Genomic DNA, 25,023 nt, shown 5'->3' on the forward strand with positions numbered 1-25,023 from the left:
TCTTTCGATACTTTGGAAAATGGGCCACGACGAAGTAAATCCCAGCTTACACCAGACTCTCCTATCAAAGCTACCTAGTACACACTCAACCCCGAATATTTTCAGCATCGAAATGAATGACACTTCGAGCCTGAAGTTTCCATGACAGTACAACTTAAGAAATCCGAGAAACCATAGCTGTAGTGTCTAATTTCATAGGCTAAAGGAATTTGTCTGCGAACATTTCCCGTGTTGTCAGGGATGCATCCGATTAACGGATGGGATGACGTGGGGTTGCCAGAGCAAAGCCGTCAACTGCTCTCTTCACAGCTGCCCCGCCATCGGACCCCTCGATTTTGTCCCTCATCCTCAACCTCTAACAACGTGACGAAACCGAGTGCACATCTATCACAATGTCTGCTACGAACCAGGTTTTCATTGCCGTCATTGGTAGGCTCCATCTTATCTTCAATTGATCTTGCAACTGACGGTGAGCGTGAACTGCAGGCGCCGGTGGCGTTGGGAAGTGCTTCCTCTCCCAGCTCCAGGCTCTGGCTGCCCGCAAGCCTTCGCCCAAGCTGAGCCTTGTCTACATTGCGACTAGCCGAAAGGCCCTCTATAACGACGACTACGCTCCCGTCGATTTGAACCATGTCGCCGACTCCCTCGCCGCCTCCTCCAAGGGCCCCCTGGCCCTGCCCAAGGTCGTCGACTTCCTCGCTGCTGCCCCCTCCAAGACCATCCTGGTCGATAACACTAGCTCCCAAGACGTTGCAGAGCTCTACCCGCTGGCCCTCAGCCGCGGAATCAGCATTGTGACCCCCAACAAGAAGGCCTTCTCTGGCTCCTACAAGCTGTGGCAGGACATCTTCACAGCCGCAGCTGCCTCTGGAGCGAAGGTCTACCACGAGTCCTCTGTTGGCGCAGGTCTGCCCGTCATCTCCTCCCTCAAGGACCTCGTCGAGACGGGCGATAATGTCACCAAGATTGAGGGTGTCTTCAGCGGCACCATGTCGTTCCTCTTCAACTCTTTCGCGCCGACTTCGGGACAGGGTGGCAAGTGGTCCGCCGAGGTCAAGAAGGCTCAGAGCCTAGGATATACGGAGCCCGATCCCAGAGATGATCTCAACGGCCTCGACGTTGCCCGCAAGCTGACTATTCTTGCCCGCCTCGCTGGCATTCCTGTTGAGTCGCCCGAGTCCTTCCCTGTGCAGAGCCTGATCCCCAAGGAGCTCGAGTCCTGCAGCAGCGGCGCCGAGTTCCTCGAGAAGCTGCCTGCCTTCGATAACCAGATGGAGGATGTAAAGGCCGAGGCCGAGAAGGCTGGCAAGGTTGTTCGCTTCGTGGGCAGCATCGACGTCGCGTCCAAGAGCGTCAAGGTCGGGCTTGAGAAGTTTGACGCTTCGCATCCAATTGCCGCCCTGAAGGGAAGCGACAACATTATCAACTTCTACACTGAGCGGTACGGTAGTAACCCGCTCATCATCCAGGGCGCCGGTGCCGGCGGGGATGTCACGGCCATGGGTGTGACTAGCGACCTGATCAAGGTCCTGGGACAAATCGCATAGACGCTGCCGGATAGCTTCGAATAAAAAGTGATTGTCTGTTTGTTTGCTATTCGTTTGTAAGCATCATAACCTCCGTGTACGTTGGTGTGGCATGTTCTCGTCGATATGCGTGGCGCTGGTCGCCGTCGTGTCTGTCGGCGTCGCATCCGTTTGTGGTTCGTGTAAGGTAGCGGGGTTGCTCTCGGGGGTTCGATTCCAAAGGGTCCTCCATACCCATAAGACGAAATCAATGAGAATAAGTAGTATAAAAGGGATGCTGAAGATAAGCCCCAACCCAAGCTGCCCGAGGTTAGCGCATCGAACTACTTCTTGGGGAAGACGCGGGGGCGAGCTTACGCAGATGAACGAGATGGACCGAACCAGGAATGAATAGTCAGGCATGAAAAGGCTAGCTAAGGTCCAAGCTGTGTCCTGGGACGAGCTGTCCATGGCTAAACGTAGTTCTGTATTGGTGATCTATACTGGCGTTATTGTTCTCGTCTGATTGTTGATGAGGACGAAATGCTACAGGGTCCAGCTGGGTCAAGTAGCTCCTGGAATCATGGATCGGGCCGGTCGCCTGCCACGCATGTTGCGAGTCAGGTGGGCCCCGAGTGTTGGGTGACTGGATCATCTGGCTTGCAGCCCAGCATCGAGGGACAGCGCTCACCGCCTTCCCTTTTCGAACTCAAGTCAAAGTCCTTCACCAACTCAATCACCTTTCATCCCACATTCGCGACCTGCATTCACAGCCAGAAGAGCACCAAGTGTGCACTATACCCGACACAATGGCTCCCGTGAGCACAAAGGGCGCGGGGCGCGACAAGTTCCGCGAGCATAAGACCCAGGAGGGCATAGCCAGGCTGCCCCGCAAGCGATTCTACCGTCAACGAGCACATGCGAATCCCTTCTCGGATCATTCATTAGAATAGTAGTTTGTCCTCATTCATATTTTCCCGAAGATAATGCTGATAATTCTCAAAGCCCGGCATCCCCGGATGAGATGGATTGGTCCACGTATTTCCCGGCTTTCGTGGATGAGACGTCTGCGGACGATTCTGCGCAGCCCAAACGACTCACCAAGGATGTCGAAGTTGTTGATATCGGCTGTGGCTTCGGAGGGCTTCTAGTGGCTCTTGCACCTGTGATGCCGGACAAACTCATGCTAGGTGAGTGAGAGCACTGCTGCCGACTTCCGATGGGTCGCTGACGCCCGGCAGGCTTGGAGATCCGGTCACAAGTGTCATCATTCGTCAAGGAAAAGATTTGGGCTCTACGCGCACAAAACCCCGGTGGGCCGTACCAGAATGCGGCTTGTCTTCGTGCGAACACAATGAAGTTCCTGCCAAATTTCTTCAAGAAGGCGCAGCTCAGCAAGATCTTCATCTGCTTCCCGGACCCGCACTTCAAGGCGCGCAAACACAAGGCCAGAATCGTCTCGACAACGCTTAACTCGGAGTACGCCTACGCCCTGAAGCCGGGCGGTATCGTTTATACGATTACGGATGTCCAGGCCTTGCACGAGTGGATGGTGCAACATCTAGAAGCGCACCCTTCCTTTGAGAGAGTGTCAAAGGAGGAAGAAGAGAAGGATGAGTGCACTAAGATTATGTCGACCGAAACAGAAGAAGGAAAAAAGGTCACGAGGAATGGAGGGCAGAAGTTCGTGGCTCTGTTTCGTCGTCTTGAAGATCCTCCGTGGTAGGGGACATGCTGAATAGAATATGATTGAAATAATAATAAAAAAGAAAGATCCTGAGTTAAATTCCCAAATGTTTTATAACTACGGAGTAATATCTATTTACATATCGTAATTCAAGCTTTGTGTAGTTGAATGTGATGGGACCCTGATCGGTGACACAATGCCAAGACAGGGATCCTACTAAATGGCAACTGCCCCTCTCCACTGTTTTGCCCGAGAGCCATCAGAAGCTCTGGCAAGCTGTTTCAACCTCACTGGCTACCACGCCACTGGCAACCATCAACCACTGCTGGAGTGACAACCACTGACCGCCACCGACAAAACACTTGCAACGTCCGTCGACGATGCGATCGAGGGCTTAGCTGCGGCTATGTCCCTCCAGCGACGACATGTAGCCTTCGCGGGTGTAGCCGCCTTTATAGCGTGGGGTTATGCCGTGAGCTGGCTGCCCGCCCTGCGCTGGGTTGGCTATGCCTTCGTCACTGGATTCTTCGCAGCCGCCCTCGCCCTCGCAGCTCCCCTCGTCCTCACCTCTCGAAAACTAAGCAAACGGAACCCCCGGCCGAAAGGAGCCGTCTTCACAGGCACTGCCGTGTGGCGAGAAGAGGTGGAAGCATTGCGCCAGCGCCAAGCCTACACTCGCTCTCCCCTCTTCCCCGAGTCTACGAAAGTGTCCAACGCGATAGACAATGTCCTCAACCTCATCCTCCGCGACTTTATTCGAACATGGTACTCCAACATCAGTCCCAACCCAACGTTTTCGAACGAGGTCGACAAAACAATCCGCCTTGCGCTGTCAAGCTTGCAAGACTCGCTTCGCGATAAGGACCTTGCCGACATCGTCACCAGTCGTGTCGTTCCCATTTTGACCGGTCACTTTCGAGACTTCTACGATGCCGAAAAGATTGTCCGCGGGCGCAAACTCAACCGTTCCGTCACCGAGTCGGAGGAGCTAGATCTGGCCATCGCATCCAAATTTCGAGATGGCCGGCTGCATCCGGCTGCCTCGCTGTCGTTCCCAGATACCAAGATGGTTCAGCAAGACTACCTACGGTCGCTAGTATCGAGAATTATGCCGAAAGTCCTGCCTGAAAATATCCTGGCAAGCCGGACGGTGTCCTCACTGATACGCGAGATCGCGGCCTGCGCGGTCCTCTTTCCTATTCTACAACTTTTGTCGGATCCAGATACATGGAATCAGGTGATGGAGAATTACGGGCGTTCGATGCTACAGGACAGATCCACGGTTCGAAAACTCAGAGCTGCCCTCGACCAGCATGCGTCCCCCAATCCCAGAGTGGGGAAGCAGGCTACTACTCCTCGGATTGTCCCTGGTGATAACGAGCGCAAGTTTGAGAAATTTATTCGGGGTATTCGGAAGGTCAACAACCTGTCAGATGCACGCCGCTTCCGGAGCGAAGTCGCCAGCCAACTCAAGCGTGATTCTCTCGAAGACAGCGCTGACCCAGTGTACCTGCGCCGACTCGAGATGGGCAAGCGGCTCCTAGATCAGAAGGTCAACCACCTTGCCGCTGGCGGAGACAGGCGTACGGAACCTCTCCCCTCGTCCACTTCGCCTGCTCCAGCCGCCACCTCGCGACTAGAGCATGCCTCCCTTGTGGACCTATTACGGGACTCTTCGGGTCTTTCGTACTTTATGGAGTACATGGATCGACAGGGACTGATGTCTCTTGTTCAATTCTGGCTGGTTGTAGACGGGTTTCGAAATCCTCTCGAGGATGACGGCCAAGAAGACGAACAGCTACCTTCATCTTTACCAATGTGGACCGACTCCGATCGCTTGGATCTTCAGCAGATTCATCAAGCGTACCTCACCAAACCAGAGTTGAAGGTCCCGGAGTCTTCTAAGAAGGAAATCAAGGAGTTCTTGCAGGCGGGGAGATCTGCCACACCTGCCCAGTACTACAGAGCCAGGAGGGCTATTCTGAAAGCGCAAACAGCTGTACTGGAAGAGATGAAAAACCGGTTCTTCCAGGCATTCAAGAAATCCGACTTGTTCTACAAGTGCCTTGCTTCTCAGGAGGCGTCACATAGAAGGTCAACGCCTGCGCCCGAGCCTGCACCGGCAACGACATCTATTGAAACCTCCGCACCGCCCGCTCCGCCTCCAAACTATCGAGCATCAGCATCATATTCTAAACCAAAGGCAGTGTCGCGTCTTGCTCCTCCACCCTCGGGGACGAATAGACGCACTGGCTCAGCCTCAGACCTCAGATCCCTAAATTTCAACGGCAACGCAGTCGACCCCATGACATCTTCGCGAAGATCCTTGGATGAAAGACCATCGACCCCGCTATTTGATGATGATGACCTGGAAAACGATGGAATGGTCGACTCTGTACAAGATCTACTAGATTCCAACGGCCAACAGGGCCCCGACACCCAGGTAGTCCAGGCTATGGAGCAAGCTCTGAGCAATATTATGGAGGACGACAGACCGCAGACTGCCGAAGACCTCCGGGAGTCACTCTTTGGAGGCCCTATGGAGGAAACAGGAGTCAGCAGTCTTCTCTCAGCCAACGAGAATGAATCGAAGCGGGGCTCAATAGATTCTGGGCGTCCAGCTGTGACCGGTAAAGAAGCAGAAAAGCCTAGCCTATCCTCTCTGGGCCTAGTGAGCGCAGCCTCCCGCATCGGCGTCTTTGTGGATGACGACCTCTTTGGTGACGAGGATAAAGGGGAGCTAAACCAGGATGATGACGTAGAAGACGGCCCCCTCCCCGACGAGGAGGACGAAGTGCACGAGGCAGCGCCTGGAGATTTGGGCTTGGCGGAGGCCATCACCTCCCTTACCAACGATATCGACCGCTTGGTGGCACAAGAGGCCATCGTAGCTTCTCTCACTAAGAAGGCCGAGCTGACAAACAATACGGCTGAGTTGCGAATCCTAAAGAAGTCTAGGGCTAGTTTACAAAGAGAAATTAGGAGGAAAGAACTCCAGCGCCGGCAGTATGTTGTGCAAGAAAGCGACAACAGCTTGTATGGGCGGTCAACGGTTAGGATCAAGTCGATACAAGTGGGGAGAGAAGAGGATGGAAGAGAATTCGCTCTCTACGCGATCGAGGTGCAACGCAACGCAGGCGAGCAGATGCCCGCCGCATCCTGGATCGTTACACGGCGGTATAGCGAGTTCCACGAACTCCACCAGAAGCTACGTTCCAGGTACCCTTCGGTGAGAAATCTGGACTTTCCCCGACGGCGAATGGTGATGAAGTTTCAAAGCGAGTTCCTGAGCAAGAGGCGCACGGCCTTAGAGAAGTATCTGCGAGAGCTGCTCCTCTTACCCGACGTTTGCCGCAGCCGCGACCTACGAGCATTCCTGTCTCAGAGCGCCATCGCTCAGGGTCAAGACCTGATGGACCGGGAAGATAAGAAGGATATGATGACACGACTTTACGATTCGGTCACGGATGGCATGGAAGACATTTTGGGCAATATCCCCGTCCTGGATCAGATCTCTGTCGCTGGCCAGAACCTCATCGCCGCCGCGACGAGCCAGTTAAACTCAATGCCGCTCAATGTCAATGAGGAGACATTCCCTGCAGCCGAAGCCGAAGCAGAGCTGAACGCCTTTGAGAATAAGGAACTTGAGCCGTTCATCAAGCCGATTTGCGACATCTTCCTCGAAGTTTTTGAGCTGAACAAGGGCAACAATTGGCTGCGAGGAAGGGCCGCTGTCGTTGTGCTCCAACAGCTTCTGGGTGGTACTATTGAGCGCAAAGTTCGCGACAATGTCAAGGTGCTAGTTGCCGAGGACAGTATCTTGCGGTACATGGGCATGGTCCAGGATAATCTGTGGCCGGACGGCCAGCTCAACCGGGATCGGCGTCCTAGAACAGCGGCAGAGAAGAAGAAGACGAGGACTGAGGCAAGTTTAATGCTGGCAACGCTGGTGCCCGACCTTGCTGGTAGTGTCGTTGGGAGGGTGAATGCCCAGGCGGCGAGCCGGCGCATCTTTGCCACCTTTAATAATTCGCGGCTCAAGTAGGTAGCCCCTCTCCAAAACATCTTGAACGATGCTGACTTTCTACAGTGCTCATCTTGTATTTACCATGCTGGATGAGATTGTGGCGATTCTCTTTGACGAGGTATAACAATGGGTGTTGGCACATTTTGCCCACTGAGGCAAAAAAAAAAAAAAAAAAAAAAAAAAAAAAAAGAAAGCATAGCGTAAGGCGCAACGTGTTTCTAGACGACTGGACGACGATTTGGACCTTAATAGCGACGCAGTTCAAGACATTAGATAATGAATATCAGCAAGGATTGAAATCTCATCGTCAATTTGATCTGCCAGTGACCTCCTTCACACATGAAAGCCTACGCGACTGACAAGACGACGATATGTGGTAAACGAGAAGGGACTAGTGTCTGGCGCAGCCTCATTAAGCAAGTCTGGGGAAGCTGGTTGAGGAGCTCGCTGATTCGCTGTTTCTGCCGTGGCTTGCCGCCTGCCCTTCACTGGGGTGCTGGCTGCAGCGCATCCACATTCCACTGGTCAACCTGCGCCTCAGCGGCTCGCCGTGGAAGGGAGGGCGAGAACCTTGCCAACCAACCTCTTGCCTTCTCCTCACCTGGCTTGGAAACCCAACGTTGCCAACGCCACCTGCCAACTTGCTTCTTCCGTTCCGGCCACATCAGCCTCTTCGTCCCCTGGCCTGGTTCCCATCTCGCGCTTCGCTTTGAGGACTCTTGGGACAACAATAACAACAACAACAACAACGACAATAATATTAGGCCCGCTGCGTCACCTCTCCACTGGCTCGACCTCGATACTTCTGGCACAACCGCCTCCCCCAACGGCAACATGACCGAGGTCTCGGCTACCCGCCTCTACTTGGGCAACCTCCCTCGCACAGGTCCATTCATCCACCCAGCCTACTCCTGCTCTTGCGCCCGCGATCCATGCCACTGACGCGCTTTTTTCTACGGAACAGCTACCAAGGCCGATATCGAGGCCCACTTTGCGACCCATGGCACCGGGGAGATTACTGAGGTGAAGCTCATGAATGGCTTTGGCTTCATCGAGTACAAGGACCCTATGGATGCTCGTGATGTCGTTCCGGGTGAGTTGAACAAGATGCTGTTGTTGCGATCGTTCTACTAACGCTAGTGTCTCTCGTTGTAGCTTTCCGTACGTGACCCCCGCGATCCCGACTCCTGCCCCCCATACCCCCCCTCCTTGGCTAACGTGCGACCTCACACAAAGACGGATCCGATTTCATGGGGGAACGGCTCACCGTCCAGTTTGCCCGCGGCAACCGCCAGCGCGAGCCCGGTTTTGGCGGCCATGAGCGAGCCCCGCCCCGGCCTCGACGAACCCCCCATCGCATGCAGATCACGGGTCTCCCACCTGATACGAGCTGGCAGGTCTGTCTCCTCTCTCCGTTCCTTTTCGCCGGACTCCCTGGATTCCTTGTTTTCTCTCTGTTGGGGCAGTGGTTGGACATGTACCCCGGTTCCCCGATAATTGCGCCGTGAAGGACCTTGAGCCCCGAGTTTCTCGGGACTACGGACTACCGGCGCGGCACGATTCTCCTCCTCTTTTCGGACACCCCAGGCCCCTCTGGCGCTTTCATTGGATTGACTGGATGGTGTCTTGTGGACAAATTACCCTTCCTGGACAGGAACTTACGTGGATACTGGAAATAGGACCTGAAAGACTTCGCCCGCCAATCCAGTTTGGATGTTGTGTACTCCGAGACTGGCCGCGACTCCAGCGGACGAGGGTGAGTCCAAAGTTGAACATGACGACGAGATCAAAGCTAATGCCCACGCAGCTTTGTCGAGTTTGAGTCCGCTGCGGACCTGAGGACTGCAGTAGAGAAACTGGACGGCCTCGAATTCAAAGGAACCCGTGTCCAGTGTGTTGCTGATGTGAGGTCCCCTGAGTCTTCTGCGGATGCACACTTCTAACATTGATGCGACAGACGCAGCCCGATTTCCCCCCAGCCCGTGGCAGGTCTCGTTCGCCCGGATTTAGTGGACGTCGTGGATACATGCCGCCTCCTGCAGACGACTACGACCGCCGCGGACCGCCTGCCCGTGGATACAGCCCTCGTAGGGATGCCCCCTACGGATATCGCGACCGCAGCCCTCGCCGCGAATACTATGACGACCGGACCCGAGGGTACCGCTCGCCTCCCCGGCGCCCTGTGGACGACTACCCGCCTCCTCCCCCCCGAGGACGGTATGACGATCCTTACCGCCGAGACTACCCGGCCCCGGCGGACCCTTACGCGAACGGCCGTCCGTATGACCGACCTCCGCCACCTAGGGAGCCCGCATATCCTCCCAGAGAGGGGTACCCAGCACGTGACTACGAGCGAGGTGGCCGTTACTGGTAAATATATTTTCTACCATCCGATCTCGCGATGCATATCATTACTCTCTTCTACGCGCACTTTCATTTAATGCGCCTCTTGGGGGAACTGTCCTTGACCAGATATAATAGATGGTCTCCGTCCAATCACGCCGAAAACGACACCTTGTCGCAAGAGTGTATGATGGTAAGATAAGGATGGGACGAGAAATGGTGACGATGAAAACCTGGAGGTAACGGCTTAATTCGGTCTCCGATTACGACAAGGATGGGAAATTTGGGGACTACGATGATTACAGGCGGGACGAGGGTGACGCAAAGAAACAGAAAGCACTGCCGTGTTGTATGACTATTCGGACCTTTGCCCCGCTTGTTTGGGTTTCTTTTACGTTTGTTCGCATATTATAGTTATTGTTTCATCGAATTCAACCAGTTCTCGTTAACTACCAGGCTATCTATCCAAGGAAAACAATGACATGTGGAAATGGGAATAGCGCTGGCGGGAGCATCATCGTATCGTACACCTGTCGTGGCTTTTCGAGCTCCAGTAAGTTGCGCTCAGTTGTCGCGGTCTCGTCAATCAGAAACCTCCAAGATCGGGAACCACCCCCCCCACCCCCCCTTTGGTAATAGAATCCCCTGCTTAAGCCGTCTTCTTCCACTGGCTGTAAACACCGATCAAACTGCTCACGGTACCGGCGATACCAACAATGCCGTCATCGAAAGCGACCCAGCCAAGGGCGGAGAGGGGAACGGTAAGATCGCAGAAATCAGAGATGAGCTGTAGCTGGCTGACTCCACGCTCCCTATCATGATGGTTAGCATTCACGCGCATTACATCTAAACTACAGGTTCACGGGATTGAAACATACAGAGTGATGCGCTTGCTCTCGACAACACCCTCGCCGTCCTTCTTGTCCACCTTGGCCTCGCGCTGCTTGAGCCTGTACAGAGTGTAGGTCTGGGCGACGACGCTGCACGCGATTCCCATGGCCCAGAAGCGGTACGCCTCGTGCTGCAGGCGCTTGGCGCCCTCCCACTTGCGGATGCCGGCGGCGTCGAGCACGGTGCCGGCGTCGAAAGATAGGTAGCCAGCGTAGCCGAGCTGGCGACCGATGGTGGCGTACCGCAGCACAGGATCCATGACCTTGGCATCGGCGGCGGTGGCGGCCGCCTTGAGGTGCTCAACGTTCTTGCCGACGCGCATGAACTTGCGGATCAGGCCGAACTGCTTCTTGGTGGCCGTCCAGGGGGCGATGGAGGCGCTGGTGCCGTTGGTGCGCAGCAGGTACCAGGCGTAGAAGCGGGCAAAGTACTGGATGGTGCGTAGGAGCTTGTCGCGGCCGAGGGTGGTGGAGAGGAACTTGAGGTAGTGGGCCACCGAGGGGTGGTAGACGAGGGCGTCGGCGACCATGGTTGCGGCGGCGGCGAGGATTGCGCTTCTGGTGTGGTGTGGTGTAGACGGTCGGGGGGGAGGAGGATGACAGCGGCCGGCGCGAGAACGGTGGAAGGGAGCTCGAGGAGAGGTCGAGTCGAGCGCCGGGGGATGGAAGAAGATAATTAGTTGATGAGGAGAAGGAAGTGAGATGGAGCTTTGATGTTCCCCGGCAAGGCTTCCAGTCTGGGGATATAGCTCGTCGGCGCGGTTCACATGCCGAGGCAATGACCCTGGAGGCTTGCCAACCCCACCGTTAACTTTCTGGCCACAGCACTCTCACAGTGCCCACGGCCGACGTCGCTGGGTGGAGCACTCAAAGCGGACGGGAGGCCGAGATTAGGTGCGCACGTGATGTTAATGCCTGAGGTGTCATGGGATGACACCAGCCACACGGTACCCAGCCACAGTATTCGGGGCACCAGCCACAGGTGACGGAAAACGGAACGAGGTGGATCATCGGAAGCGATTCGACGAAAGCATCGCCCGGTCGGAAACAAAAGTCGAAAGGCGAGGGACAAGCGGGGCTCCACCCGCTGCATCACACGCACGTCGCTATCGAATAGCCGAGCGACGGTGGGGACTGGCAGGAAACGAGGCGGCGCCAGGGTCGGAAATCTCATGTCAACGCCGGCGTGCAACGCTTGCTGTGTGGCCGCGAATGGCCGTGTGTCCCCTCTCAGCGCGCTCAGGACGCCGTCTGGCCATTAGCCCGACCCGGGAAATCCTCTTGACACACCCGAGTCGTGGTAGCGGGAGCGTCAGTTTGATTCAACTCCTGCCAGCGGCGACGATAACCGCCGTGGTCATGGGGCGCAATGGGTGATTTTCTCTGCCGAGATGGAGCGAGACCTCGGGGCCCTCATCCGCGAGCGCCTCCTCCTTGGTTGCTTGGTGGGACTGCCTTAAACACGCCGTCCCGCCATCTATCGTCATCGCTGCCTCTTGGTGCCTGGTTCTGACTCTAGTTCACTTTGCCATATACCTGACATCGTTTTCCTGGTCCAGACCTCTGATCTTTCATCATCCCGAACTTGTGACAGCTACCCCGCGTGCCCCTCATATTGACTTCATCCGTACATCTTTGACCACCTCAGCTACCCGAGGACTCTCTCATCGCAACAAGCCTCCTCTTCTCTTCCCTTACTCCTTCCTCGTGATACCCTCAAGATGGCGCAGAACGGCAACGGCATGCCCGAGACCGAAAAGGTCAACACAAACATTGTGACCCTCACCCGCTTCCTCACCGAGGAGCAGACCAAGCACAAGGAGGCCACCGGTGACTTCACGTGCGACACACCCCAATTGACCCCCGATTGACCTCCCAGTCCCCAGTTCACTGACGGGACAACCCCAGACTCCTCTGCCATGCGCTACAGTTCTCCTTCAAGTCCATCGCCTACTACATCCGCCGCGCCACCCTCGTCAACCTGACCGGCCTGGCTGGCTCCGCCAACATCACCGGCGACGACCAGAAGAAGCTCGATGTCATCTCCAACGACCTGTTCATCGAGGCCATGCGCTCGTGCGGCAAGGTCGCGCTGCTCGTGTCCGAGGAGGAGGACGACGTCATCTTCTTCCGCAACGCCAAGGGCGCGCGCTACGCTGTCGCCTGCGACCCCATCGACGGCTCGTCCAACCTCGACGCCGGCGTGTCGGTCGGCACCATCTTTGCCGTCCATAAGCTGCCTGAGGGCTCTGAGGGCACCCGCGAGGACATCCTCAAGCCAGGCACCGAGCTCGTCGCCTCGGGCTTCACCATGTACGGCGCCTCGGCCCAGCTCGTCATCACCATGAAGGACAGCACCGTCAACGGCTTCACCCTCGACAACGGTGTCGGCGAGTTCATCCTCACCCACCCCAACATGCGCATGCCCCGCTCCCGCGCCATCTACTCGGTCAACGAGGGCAACTCGCTCTACTGGGAGGAGGACACCATCGGCTACTTCAACTCCCTCAAGCTCGCCGACGCCAACAGCGGCAAGCCCTACAGCTCCCGCTACATCGGCAGCATGGTCGCCGACGCCTACCGCACGCTGCTGTACGGAGGCATCTTTGCCTACCCGGCCGACAAGAAGAGCCCCAAGGGCAAGCTGCGCATCCTGTACGAGTGCGCGCCCATGGCCATGGTGTTTGAGAATGGTGAGTTTTACCAATGAAGACGTGTTTTGTTATGCATCTGGAGGGATCGATTGCTAACGTGTTTTCCATCACAGCTGGTGGCCAGGCCGTCGACAGCAAGATGAGGAGGATGCTCGAGGTGCAGCCCGAGCACATCCACGACCGCGCGGGTATCTTCATGGGCAGCTGGGACGAGGTGGAAAAGGTCAAGGCGCACCACAAGTCGGCATAATTTGTAAAAAGAAAAAAGCAGATTGTCTAGCATGATTGGCATGATTAAAATGACATTTACTCAGAAAATTCAAAACGCAGGCTGAATGTTAACCTCCATGCGAGGTCTAGTGTAATTGGGGGCTTGGTAAGCGTGGCACAACTTTCATGTTATAGAGATGGCTGGGCCTGCCATCGAACACTGCAGAAAGCTTCTGCTCCATCGAGAGCCTCTGGTGGTCTCTTTCATGGTTTAATACCAAAATGCCGTCGGAGTTGATACCAATATTGACGTCTGGCTCCCTTTGTGGCACGACCATCAAGGAACATAGACTACCTATGAGATAGCTACTACATGTACGGATACCTAACCCCATTCATGGGTGGAATGAGTGAACCCAGCTTCTTATCCAGCAACAGCAACAGTGCTTTCTCGTTCCCAGCCAAACCATCAACCCTCATCCATCCTTCCCTCAACCTCCTTCCAACAGCACCCGTCTCACGACTCACACGATTAGGGGGCTAACCATTGATAGGAAGCCAATCTGGTTATTCCTGTTTCTCTGCGGGTCTGCGTGGCGGCTCGATGGGCATGAGCGTCTTCACGCGTCTTAATATCCTGCGTATGCGCTCATCCTCGCACTCGCGACAGATGGGATAGTAACCCTTGCTTCTGTTGTATGCCTGGTCCCGGATGCCCCTCTGGGTTCTGAGGAAGTACATCGGGGACGGTGAGTCCCCCCATCCAGGCCTCCACCTCCACTCCCCAACCTCCCGCGCCTTCTTGCAGCCTCTGCAGATGAGGAAGTTCTCCTCCTTGTAGGCAATGTCCTCGTAGAACGGCCACGAGAGCTGCGCGGTGAGCCCCCACATCTTGGGGACCGAGCTCGGCAGCCGGAGCCTCAGCGCGGGCACCGGCTGGAGGAGGCGCCTGCACGTGAGGGCCAGGCAGATCTTGTCCTCGTGGCGCTCCAGGTAGTCGTAGATCTGGAGGATGAGCTCGTTGGGGAGCCTGACGATGGGCGAGGACAGCTGGGGCTGCTTCATCCTGCACTACCATGGGATTAGCTTGTTTTGTTTGGGGGGGCGAGGGGGGCACATTGGGTGCGGAGCATCTAGTAGGAAGCAAAACATACAGTTTTTGGGACCCTCATAGTGCGCCTCTTTCTTCCTGGGTACTGCCACATGATGGGTTGTTCTTTGCTAGGAGGATTGTTGGTTATGGCCTCGTTGATGATGGATGGGATGCTGGAGGAAGATGAGAGGCAGGAAGGTGACAGAGGGATGGAAAGAGTGAAGTAAAGGAAGGCGAGAAAAGAAGACAAGGAAAACTTAAGCGAGAAGCAAGTTGAAAGTGAATTGATCATTCGCCGAGAATCATTCACAGAGTCGGCCATGTACTGGCACTTTCGTAACAGCCGTCACTGCTAGTCCACTATATGGTTCCATGGTGGTCTGTCGGAGTCGTTTGATATAGTTGCGTGAATCGAACCACCCGAATTTCAAGTCCATTTAACCAGGCACCTTGGACATTCTTTCTCCTTCGAAGCATTTAGCCCGTCATATCAGAAGCAATCAGGTACGGCTTTGAAATGAGCGTCTCGCAGTGACAATAGCCAGGAATATCGCGCCATATGCAAAACTCACATAGCCTCCTCCACCCTTGGCCTAACTGGAAGCACCAGTGGCTCCGCTGAGGTCTGTTGAATGCCATGGTAGCAATCCGGGCACCATTGATGGGAAAGGGCGTAGCGCCCCTGGGACCAAGTGTCCAGCATCTGACTCCAGTCCGAGTTTCCGAATTCCTTCCCAGGGTACTTGCAGAGCCATTTCTCCTTCTGGGTCGATCGGTAGAGCTTGCACTTACGGCAGAAGAGGAGCCTCCAGGCCACCGGCCCCAGTCTCCTGACGTAGCGCATGGGGTATCTACGCTGGAGCTCGTGGTCAGGGCGTGCGGGAGGGGAGAACTTGAGAAGGGGCCAGCACGTCATGTAGAGGCAGAGTCGTGCGTATGGTGGGATCTTGGAAGTAATCTCGAGTTCAATCTCAGGAGTTAGGCGCCCAAACAGGCCTGGGGCCTCGGATGGCCTCCCGAGAATCTTGAGATTTGGTCAGCGAAGGAATCTTCTGGCGGGTGACGCTTTTGGAACAAAACCTCTCGGGGACCTTGATACAGTACTCCTCTTTACGCATCGGATGGTGATGGAGGTTGATCTATAGTATTAGTAGGTTTTGGGAGAGCTGAATAGGGGTGGTGCGACTATGCGAGGTTAGAAGGATGGATAAGTGGAAGTTGGCCAGAGCTGCCTGTTCTTACTTAATGTGACTGAGTTGGTGGTATGTAAAGTTAGGGACATGTAGGTCAGAGAGGGAGAGTTGAAAACTCTTTCGCCCCGTAGCAGGAGCATCTCGCCTGTCGCTCACCCTTCATTCAGAAGAGGGTATAATGATCTGAAATAGATAAAGAATCAATTATCTAGATCACTACCCTCGAATTGAAAGGACTTCATGACTGATTCATGTTGGCATGGCCACGATTATGAGCGCCCCCTTTTTGTTTCCCCTCGCTTTAGCACAAGTATGTTTGATCTATGTTGCCGCCGTGGATGTGATTATACTTGGTAGCAAGTAACGAAGCTTTCTTGTTTTCACACACATTGCATGTTTGATGCGGATATGGGGTTTGCATTTCACGTCATTAAGGTTTATTAGCATTATTAAGGTACCTAATAATGAAATAGCAAACCCCAATAATGAGCACCCCCTTCCCACCTTTACTCCCGTTGAAATCCCAGCGCCCCAGGTAGCCGGCTACATGGGCAGATCTCACCTTCTCAGCACCTCGCCTTTGTAGCTAGCATCCTTTCGCCTTCCCCAAGAGAACCTGATTCCTACGCTCTTCCTCGTATGCCTCCCTCATCTTACGATGACTCCTAAGGACGAATAATATTCTATAAATGCTAGTGGTACATAAACCACCTCAGCATTCTTCTTAGTGGTGGCGGAGCCTAAAGAGCGACGGATGGGTCGGCGGCACGAGGATTTGGTGATGCAACGCGCCCCAGTCGAGAGCAGCGTCGCCGGGCTTGGGGGCCGGGATCTCCCACGCCCAGCCATACAGGACTATGTCCCTCAGCATCTCCGGGTACTCGGCTGCCAGGATCTCGGGTGTGAAGGGATCCCATATAGGCACCAGGAACGGCTTCCCTGGGGGGCTGCCCCCGTTCCTCGCGAACTGCACCGGCCAGAGATACTTGGGCGGGTGCAGCACCTCCCCAGCCTCGAGGGTGCACTGCGGACACGTCCTGCACCAGGAGCACCCGGCCAGCATGCACAGCCGGCACCTCGCTCCCGCGCTGCCTGCCCATTCCAGCGTCTTGAACTCCCACGTAGTGTTGTCGGTGGTCATGGCCCGGTCCCCCCTGAGCTGGCCCAGCCGCTCCCCCCGCCGCCTCGACACCAGGTATGACCCCCACAGGTCCTCGTCGCTCGTCTGCCAGCGGCAGCACTGGTGGCACAGGTGCCAGTCCCCCCTCAGTGGCCTCATCCGCCGTATCAGGTCCATGCGCTGGTTAAAATGCTTCGGCGGGATGATGTGCCGGCACGAGGGCGTCTTCCACAAGGGCAGGGTAACCTCGACGCCGCCGGACAGGACGACGTAGAGGAGCCTGTGGCAGGCCATAGCGAAGCAGAAGCGGTCAACGTGGTCAGGGAGGAAATCTATTATGGCGAAGAGGATCTCACAGGGGAGGAAGGTGACGTGCGCCGAGGGCGGCTGGTGACCGTGGGCCCGGTACAGGCTCTGGGGACGAGTAGTGAGTATTATTATCTTTGTTACACAGACAGACATGAAACTCATGGGGGAGAAGTTTTATACCCACTCGTTCGGGAATCTTGGGACTGGCGAATCGAGGTATAACTGCCCGGGACCGTCGTCCGATAAACTCGGCGATCGGCATGGCATTTATTGGTAACTCGAGGATCCGCCAAGGGGGCCTTGATATAACCATGGCAGTTTAGGTCGTTCCGTTTCGGAATTTGGCATCAGCATCGAATTCGACCAGAGAAAGAGGGCTCTTCTTCAATGCAAGATACATATGATTTAAATACAATGCCACAAATATAGTCGAACGCCACAGGGGCAGTAAATGGCCCCAGTATCTTGCGCCTCTTCATATCACGGGGTATTCTATTGTAAACTCTCGCCTCCATGTCGTGAAATATACATATACCTTCCTTCCTAGTTGTTGGGTGGCCGACATGTCATCGATCAACCAATGAGTTTTGCCCACGTAGCAGTCCAACGGATAAGAATAGATAGAGACTTTATATTTAATTGATGGCGTCCCCGGATTTTATAGCAGCTATCAAACGTTTTTTTGTATTTGTATTTGTTTTTGTTTTTTTTTGTTTTTTTTGTTTTTTAGTTGAAACCAAACCTATTCTCCCAAGGAAAACCCCCACCCCAATCCTCTTCTCACCACAACTTGGGAACCAGCCGTGGCGTGTTCCTCTTCCACTCCTGATAGTCCCCGCGATGGCCGTACCGCTCGTCGTACTTAGCCTCGCTCATAGGCACCCCCGAAACTTTGAGCAGCAAAAGGGCTGAAAAGGCCGGGCTCACAAAAGCCAGCGACGTTGTCACCAGGATACCCGCTGCGCCGCCTGATAAACCCAGCGCGAGCTGCACCGGCCTGCGCGCAAGCACGCCTGCTGCCGTGATGGCCATGCCCGTCCAGAGAGTCATCTCACCAAAGTAATTGGGGAACCGGCTGCGACATCGGTGAGCAATCAATCTTGTACTTGCTCTGTACGGCATGGCACAGCCACCAGGGTCCTGCTGGAACCCTAAAAGAGCACATGCGCCATCGATGACTAGAGGGGAAAGACGCTGGACTCACCTCCTTCCGAACAGGCCACGAGTCATGAACGCCTCGTCGTGCTCCTTGGCGCGCCTGGCGCGCACCCACCGACTCTTCTGGCGGTCGGCCACCACCTCGACGGCGAAGCCACCGACCCAGAGGCCCAACCCCAGGACGTCCGTGGCCAGGAGGCGGGGCAGGGCGGCGGACAGGGCGGCGGCGGGGATGGAGTTGACGGCCAGGATAGGCATCAGGCACAGCGACACCCAGGCTGCCTGGCCGACAAAGGCCGTTGCGAACTTGGACGGGGAGTGGCGGATGGCGTCGAAGCGCGAGTCCTTGCCCTCGGACCGGACGCGCTGGAAGAGGTACGAGCCCACTGCGGCGGATATCAGATACGATGTGCCAGAGTACTAAGATTCCGTTTGAGGAGGACTTACACCGCGCGGCCCATATCGTCGCGGCGCCCGTGAGGACAACCTGCCTCCAGTTGGGCGAGGCCACCGCGAGGCCAAGGGCTCGGGCTCGCAGGGCCGGGAGACACAGGCTGAGGGCCCCGACGGCAATGTAGGTGAGGGTGCCGCTCAAGTCGTAGTAGTGCTCCGTCTGGAGGGCCACCGATGGGATCGCTGCAGCGGTCTGGAGGGCGAAGGCGGCTGCCACGGAGGGCGCGATGGTGCGCAGCAGCGGAGAGCCGAAGCTCGTCGCATCGAGGAGGCGCGAGAACAGGGACATTTCCTGATTCCTGTGTCAAGCGATTGATGGTTCAAAGGCACTCTGGTGAATATGGCGGCTGCCTCATCCCAAAGTGATGGTACAAGTAGCTCGTGAGTTGAGGTCGGCCATGACGACACGACTTTGAGTCCTTGGGTTTGATGTCTCAGCGTCCCGCGATTCCCACCATATACAACAGCAATGGAAATCGGGGCATTGTTACCATTTCCACGCGGTTACTCGCATGCATTATTCGCTTTACGATGCTGCCGAACTGGCGTCTATCCACCCTATACACTTGGGGTTCAATCTGAGTGTAGGGCCCGATGGTCAAATAGCAATGTTGGTGACGATCCGCCAAATTGGCGTAATAACTAGACGTGTCCGTATCCAGTGATACATGCGTACAGTACCAACTACATAGTAGGCAGTAGGATCCAAATCCCCAGACATGAGTGACTCCTATATGCCTCTGCCGCGACATTCAGCCCCGAAATTGCCAACAAACCAACCTCCAGTTCACCATCCTCGGGGGTCGAGAGTCAACCCCAAAGAAAGAGTCAACCCCTAGAGCAGGCCGCAGAACACGCCCCTCCACCAGGGCGATCCTGCGCTGTGCCGCTCGCTGTGCCGCTCAGGGTGCTGCGCTGCCTTCTCCTTGCGCACGCTGTCGCTGTCGCTGCTGTCATCGTCGTCGTCGCATGGCTCAGGGGCGCTGGCCGCTGCAATGCTGCGCACCTCCAGGTCAAAGTGCCCGTGCTGTTGATCAAAGAAGCTGTGTAACACGACCCACGTCAGAACCAGAAACACCAATTCGATCTCGTCCCTCATCTCCCCCTCCCCCTCCCCCTCTCCCCTCTCCCGGGTGTCGCGTCCAATCAAGCGCCCTCCCATGCTCGGCATCTTCCCCTTTGAGGAAAAAGTTTCGATGCGAGCAGGGCTGTGTGCTGCACTGCTGCTCCCACGTTTCATCCTGCCCCTTCGCGCGCAGTCGCCACCGCCGCTGGGCCGTCGTCGGCTATTGGGCCAATAGACAAGCTGCACAGCCCTCTCTCCCTTCGCAGCATACGTTTGCAGGCAAGTGTGTTTCGAGGGAGGAGGAGGAGGAAGAGGAGAGAGGGAAGGGGGGGGGAAGAGGGGAGGAGAGGAAAGGAGTGGAAAGGAGATGAGGGTTATTTCTGTGCTCACCTTCTCATCATGAGTCCAATGCGCTTGATATTGCTCAGATCCAACGGCTTCGCGTCGTCCTTGGGCTTCCCGCGGTACGTCGCCCTGAAGCTCCCCCACGGCAACCACACACGGTCCTGCCGGCCGTCCGCGACAAAGTCGGCCTCCCAGCTCACACCGCTGCGCGCCCTCCCATCGTCCCTGCGCCCCGGGATCTCGTCCTTGAGCGTCACCACGTAGCGCCTGCCATCATCTGCGGCGCCGGGGCCGGCGCCCAGCCGGATCAGCAGGCCCCCAAACGAGGACAGGTCCCAGTGGCGCTGCTCGCCGCCGCGTGTCTGCTGCGACGCGAAGCCCGCGCCCCCGAGCGTCTTCGTGTCGAGGGTCCCGTGGAAGCGCACGGCGAGGGCGTCGTCGTCGCCGTCGTTGGGCCCCACGGGCGTCAGGTGCGAGACGCTGGCCCCGCCGCGCACGCGGTCGTCGGTTGCGTCCCAGGCGGACGGGTCCCACGGCCTGGGGGTGCGGGAGATCTTGCGTGTCAGTTACATGGTGCTATGTATGTATCCGTATCTGTAGATGAGATCCGTTGGTTTGGGGGCGGATGGGGCCGTGAATACGATGTACGAGGCGGCCAATGGGGATTGGGGGGGAAGGGGGGTGTTTGCGTACCGGTCGCCGCCAAAGAGGTACTGGACGGTTTGGTGATGGGGCATCTTTGTTGCCGTCAAGTCACGGTCGTAAGTTTGTGCGTGTTTGTGTGTGGGTTGGCCTCATCATCCCAGCCTTTTCCCAGGTTCGATGCTGTGTTTAGTGTCTCAGATCATGACATAATGGCTCCGTCGTCGACTCATCGTAGCGCCCCAAGCACATGTGCACGCAGTTCGGCAGTTGCCCACGCAGTCATCATTAAGCTGCATCGGTCAATGCATCAGTCAATGGCAGTTCTGTTCACTTGCAGCAGGGAAGAAAAAGAGGTAAGCAAGCCATGGCCGGAACCCGCATCTACAGGAACATGGCAAAAACAGCTGTCCCCGGGCTTGTAAGAACTCTAAGTCCAGTATCTGACGGCCAAGCAGGACCCATGAGGAAATCCCCCACAACGACACGCCCGCTGCCAAAAAGGGTCCATTATTACTCCGTACTGCACAAGTATATCCGTATACATAGTAACAAGTGCTCAACTATGGTGTCGAGTTTCCATATATAACCTTTCTGGCCACCCCCCTCATCGACGAACTTCTTTCCTTTATTGTCAACTTCTACGGCGGCCGACTCCTGGAGCTTGACCTCTGACCGGAACCAAGCTAAGCGCATTGGATCAGTACGATGCACTAACTCGAATACTAATGCTAGCTATGTATGTTGGGACACGCCATTCACTCCGCCATTCACTCCGTCACTCACTCCGTCACTCACTCCGTCACTCACTCCGTCACTCCGCGACCAAGTCCTCAATACTCCGTAAACTGCATGTTAACAGCGCCTACTGCGGACGGAGTGGCGGGCATGATTTGCAATCCCTCTCCTCATCTCCCATGCCTTGGGGTATTACTGACAAATCCGTCCCCCTCCTTCTTGCAAGGCCGTCCAGTTCCCCATTCCTCCGCCGCGCGCGCTTGTGCACCACTCCACTGCCCGCACATTCCCACCACCCCATCCTCCTCCCCAGTTCCAACGGGGGGGCAAATCCTGCGGAGTATGGAGATAAACGCCCCGGCCCGCGCCCCAATGGCACGAAATATCCGCAACGTCCACCCGCCCATGGTACTTTGTACATTATAATACTCGCATTCGTATATACGTACATACGGATACACAGTACGTAGTATGCTAGGAGCCGTATATCCGTACTTACATACGCCATCGTACGCTGCTCCGCCACGAGACCCCCCTTTGGGAAGCCTCCGAGACACCCGGGGGACGAACAGCCTGCCAACAACTCATGAACTTTTGTGGTGTAGTGTTACTCATACTCATGTCATTATCTAGGCCCGCAAGTAAGGTACGCAAAGTACGGGAACCGTACCCAGTACGTACCCGCGCGGGCAGTTCGCAATTACGAACCCCCTCGCTGAGGAACCTGTCTCTCCCTTCCCTCGTTGCGTCACGCGCGTGGCCTTCCATGTAACCTTAATTCCGAACCTCCCCCCCCCCCCTTCTCTGTCTTTGTCTCCGCCAAAAGCCCGCCGCCCTACCCCCGAAAGGCCGAAGGCGAGACAAGACGAGACGAGGCGAGACAGGCGCAGACTACCACCACATGGCCCACGGAGGACGGCATTTTATTAATCACACCGAAACTCCGCGAGATTCCAGAAGTGCCCAGGGTCCCGCCGGCCGGGGCTTGCGTGCCAGGACCGTTTACCTCTCCGGGATTAGCACAGTTCATCCCATCACACACGCCCCCCCTTTTTTTGCCTAGCTTTCGGCTTTCGCTAAAAAGAAGCACTCACTTAATCCTGTTGTTGTTAGTTCCTTCGGAACCACGGATCCAATGCCAACGCGGCTAATGCTTCGCGCCTCCTATTAAGTCCGCATTGGTCCGGCGTAGTACCGTGTAGCTTTGTCATTCACAAGACGTCAATAATATGGTGCGAAGGCGGCAAACAGAAGTTGGTGTGCGTAGTGCGTGAGTAATAACTTGCGTGTTTTCCGTCTAGTATCCATTTATCCAGTCGTGTCTCAGAGCGGCGTTGATATCCTAACGTGCAAACCCTGGTAACCCATGCCCCCAACCCATTTGCGTCCATTCTACCTCGTACACGTCTCTTCTTCCCGTCATTTCCCTTTCGGTCAAATAATAGACCTAGGAGAGCGAGATTTATAAAAAAAAAAAAATGCTCCTCCAGTGTTGCGTGTGCATCCCAATGAATCTTTCCGCTTTGCATTCGAGGGCGCCGCCGTGGCGTCCTCAAATGCTCCCGCTTTGCCCACCCCGATAAACTCCAGACGCTCTTCTCAGAGATGAGAAAAAAAAAGATGAAAACAAAAGCATGCCCAAATGAAGCCCCAATAACCCAGAACGCCCATTATCCTCTCGGAAGTGAAGCGATGAACAGAACTTAGACAAGCTCCAGCAAGTCGGTCACATGCAGATTCCCCAACAACCGGTCCCAGGTCGCCCATGTCATAGACGCCTCATAATTCGTCCACATAGCCCAGTGATGTGGTAGATTTCTCAATCCTTTCATACTATAAACATCCGTATGCATCTATTCGCTTTGGGCGACGGCCTTTACCCCGGAGGGTATCTTCTGCCCTCATAGATGATGGGTTTGAACCATCTCAGGGGATCCGGGCATGGATAGCGGTGTGGTTGGGTAGTCATAACCAACTTCTGAGCAGTTTGCCGAGTGGTCAAACCCATGTGACAGCGGGGGAGTCTGTTTGGTCGGCCCCAGTCAGCAACCGGGAGGATCTCAGGGTGCAGCGAGATGCCTCGTTCTACTCACATGAGGATTTGACTGGTCGTAGGGGCTGGAGTCGCTGACGTCCACTCCAGAGTAGAAGGGGTACTGCGGGAACTGGCCGACGCCGCTGTCGCTCGAGTACGACTCGCGCTTAAAGGCGTCGCTGAAGTGCGTCATGGAGGGCACGGTCGAGGCCATGGTGGCGGCGCTCAGATAGGCGGGGTAGCTATCCATCGAGCTCATGTGCTGGTATGGCTGACCCGCTCCGTAGGGGGGCAGGAGTGCCGTCTCGTCGGGCGCCGGGTAGTTTGTCGAGGCCGGGTATGTAGGCGGAGTGTGCGATCGCATCCGCTCCGCGGACAGGCCATGGTTGAAGAGGAAGTCGTCGTTGCTCTCAAGGGGAGGCGTAAACTGCATCTGCGGCGCTGGCTTCGCCACTGTGGGCTCAGGGCGCGGCTTGGAAGCTTTGGTCGAAGGTGCTCGCTTAGCCTTAGGAGCTGGTGGGCTGGGCTTGTCACCGTCGGGGCCCTCTGGAGAACCAGCACGGCGCTCGAGGTCTTCTAGGCGACGCTTAAGCTTCTTTCCTGAACCACCACATGTCAGTCCAGCACGCAGTGCATATCCATTGACCACTTACGATAATTGCGCTGGGCGATGCGGTTCTGTATCCTCCTGCGCTCGGCCAGATCGGATATCTTGGTCCAGTCCTCGTCGGGGTTGGCAGAGCTGCTGAAGGCGCTGCTGGTTCCATGGCCGGAATACTGGCGCGGTGTCTGAGGCGGCGGTGCCTGCCTGAAGGTATAGTGTATCTGGTGTTGATGGCCCATGGGCCTTGTGAACGATGCCATGGCGAATGGGGGCGGAGAGGGGATCGGTTGCGGGGTGTAAGTCGCAAGCATAGACATGGAGTATCCCAAGCGGGTTGGGAAGTGAGCTATGAGTGTTCCTTGTATAGCCGTATGTAAGGCGAGGCTACGTGCCCGTAATTGATCCGGCCCAGTGTACGAAGTAAAAAGTGTTGAGAATCAACTTGAAGCTCATACAAAAGTGTCCGAGAGACGGTTGATGGGGGGGAGGGGAAAGGAAGGGAGGAGGGCCAAGGTTAAATAACAACGGCGAGGCAACGAGACGATGCAGGCCAAGGTCCTATTCCTTTCTGCATGTTCGGGGGAGTGAGTGGAGTGGAGATAGGAACGATGCCATCATGCCGTGGTCGTCCCTGACTCTAGGATTGACCTCTAACTTGTACCGCAGGAGCGGACCATGGGGGGCTCAGGGCCCAACACCAGAGATGGAATGAGGGAGGGGGGTGCACACAGTGGCTTGGTGTACGTGGTACGCAGGCATACATCCTGGGAACCTTCTGCGCCCGCGCGCGGCTGTCGTCGTCAGAGACTCAAGCCCAGGCCAGGAGCCCCCAGGACACGCGAGCCCGGGGACTGGGCCGCTGGCGCCGGGGGGCGTGTGCACACTGCGAGCTTGTTGGCGAGATACCGTGATCCGAGCTGTCATGGATCTTCATGCCCGTGGGGCGTGGTG

The 25,023-nt window shown here is 56.0% G+C and overlaps 11 protein-coding genes across 11 annotated transcripts; 5 read left to right on the plus strand and 6 right to left on the minus strand.

The window, feature by feature from the left end:
• Positions 1-392: 392 nt before the first annotated feature.
• Positions 393-1,547, plus strand: HOM6 (homoserine dehydrogenase-domain-containing protein; the record flags this gene model as incomplete). Its single annotated transcript, XM_083196281.1, has 2 exons — positions 393-429; positions 487-1,547. The coding sequence occupies 2 exons, from the start codon at positions 393-395 to the stop codon at positions 1,545-1,547; spliced, it is 1,098 nt and encodes a 365-aa protein (XP_083047489.1).
• Positions 1,548-2,314: 767 nt separating this feature from the next.
• On the plus strand, positions 2,315-3,231 carry TRM8_1 (tRNA (guanine-N(7)-)-methyltransferase; the record flags this gene model as incomplete). Its single annotated transcript, XM_083196282.1, has 3 exons — positions 2,315-2,457; positions 2,511-2,695; positions 2,747-3,231. 3 exons carry the CDS (start codon positions 2,315-2,317, stop codon positions 3,229-3,231), a joined length of 813 nt encoding a protein of 270 aa, XP_083047490.1.
• Positions 3,232-3,598: 367 nt separating this feature from the next.
• TRM8_2 (putative methyltransferase-domain-containing protein) lies at positions 3,599-7,237 on the plus strand (the record flags this gene model as incomplete). Its single annotated transcript, XM_083196283.1, has 1 exon — positions 3,599-7,237. One exon carries the CDS (start codon positions 3,599-3,601, stop codon positions 7,235-7,237), a length of 3,639 nt encoding a protein of 1,212 aa, XP_083047491.1.
• An 816-nt stretch (positions 7,238-8,053) lies between these two features.
• On the plus strand, positions 8,054-9,593 carry ACO1O0_006906 (uncharacterized protein; the record flags this gene model as incomplete). The annotated part of the gene is made up of 6 exons (XM_083196284.1): positions 8,054-8,105; positions 8,184-8,312; positions 8,456-8,616; positions 8,899-8,975; positions 9,027-9,123; positions 9,177-9,593. 6 exons carry the CDS (start codon positions 8,054-8,056, stop codon positions 9,591-9,593), a joined length of 933 nt encoding a protein of 310 aa, XP_083047492.1.
• Positions 9,594-10,211: 618 nt separating this feature from the next.
• PEX11 (peroxisomal biogenesis factor 11) lies at positions 10,212-10,982 on the minus strand (the record flags this gene model as incomplete). Its single annotated transcript, XM_083196285.1, has 2 exons — positions 10,212-10,374; positions 10,441-10,982. The coding sequence occupies 2 exons, from the start codon at positions 10,980-10,982 to the stop codon at positions 10,212-10,214; spliced, it is 705 nt and encodes a 234-aa protein (XP_083047493.1).
• Positions 10,983-12,173: 1,191 nt separating this feature from the next.
• On the plus strand, positions 12,174-13,356 carry FBP1 (fructose 1,6-bisphosphate 1-phosphatase; the record flags this gene model as incomplete). Its single annotated transcript, XM_083196286.1, has 3 exons — positions 12,174-12,292; positions 12,361-13,145; positions 13,220-13,356. 3 exons carry the CDS (start codon positions 12,174-12,176, stop codon positions 13,354-13,356), a joined length of 1,041 nt encoding a protein of 346 aa, XP_083047494.1.
• A 527-nt stretch (positions 13,357-13,883) lies between these two features.
• On the minus strand, positions 13,884-15,527 carry ACO1O0_006909 (F-box protein; the record flags this gene model as incomplete). The annotated part of the gene is made up of 4 exons (XM_083196287.1): positions 13,884-14,387; positions 14,471-14,582; positions 14,982-15,433; positions 15,501-15,527. 4 exons carry the CDS (start codon positions 15,525-15,527, stop codon positions 13,884-13,886), a joined length of 1,095 nt encoding a protein of 364 aa, XP_083047495.1.
• Positions 15,528-16,326: 799 nt separating this feature from the next.
• ACO1O0_006910 (uncharacterized protein) lies at positions 16,327-17,293 on the minus strand (the record flags this gene model as incomplete). Its single annotated transcript, XM_083196288.1, has 2 exons — positions 16,327-17,136; positions 17,216-17,293. 2 exons carry the CDS (start codon positions 17,291-17,293, stop codon positions 16,327-16,329), a joined length of 888 nt encoding a protein of 295 aa, XP_083047496.1.
• A 518-nt stretch (positions 17,294-17,811) lies between these two features.
• Positions 17,812-18,931, minus strand: ACO1O0_006911 (uncharacterized protein; the record flags this gene model as incomplete). The annotated part of the gene is made up of 3 exons (XM_083196289.1): positions 17,812-18,106; positions 18,236-18,575; positions 18,637-18,931. 3 exons carry the CDS (start codon positions 18,929-18,931, stop codon positions 17,812-17,814), a joined length of 930 nt encoding a protein of 309 aa, XP_083047497.1.
• Positions 18,932-19,477: 546 nt separating this feature from the next.
• ACO1O0_006912 (complex I intermediate-associated protein 30-domain-containing protein) lies at positions 19,478-20,790 on the minus strand (the record flags this gene model as incomplete). Its single annotated transcript, XM_083196290.1, has 3 exons — positions 19,478-19,685; positions 20,099-20,590; positions 20,747-20,790. The coding sequence occupies 3 exons, from the start codon at positions 20,788-20,790 to the stop codon at positions 19,478-19,480; spliced, it is 744 nt and encodes a 247-aa protein (XP_083047498.1).
• Positions 20,791-23,493: 2,703 nt separating this feature from the next.
• On the minus strand, positions 23,494-24,332 carry ACO1O0_006913 (bZIP transcription factor; the record flags this gene model as incomplete). Its single annotated transcript, XM_083196291.1, has 2 exons — positions 23,494-24,068; positions 24,122-24,332. 2 exons carry the CDS (start codon positions 24,330-24,332, stop codon positions 23,494-23,496), a joined length of 786 nt encoding a protein of 261 aa, XP_083047499.1.
• Positions 24,333-25,023: the final 691 nt, after the last annotated feature.

This window comes from Amphichorda felina (genome assembly GCF_050947745.1).
Source record: "Amphichorda felina strain 45539 chromosome Unknown scaffold_7, whole genome shotgun sequence".
NCBI classification, from domain to species: domain Eukaryota; kingdom Fungi; phylum Ascomycota; class Sordariomycetes; order Hypocreales; family Bionectriaceae; genus Amphichorda; species Amphichorda felina.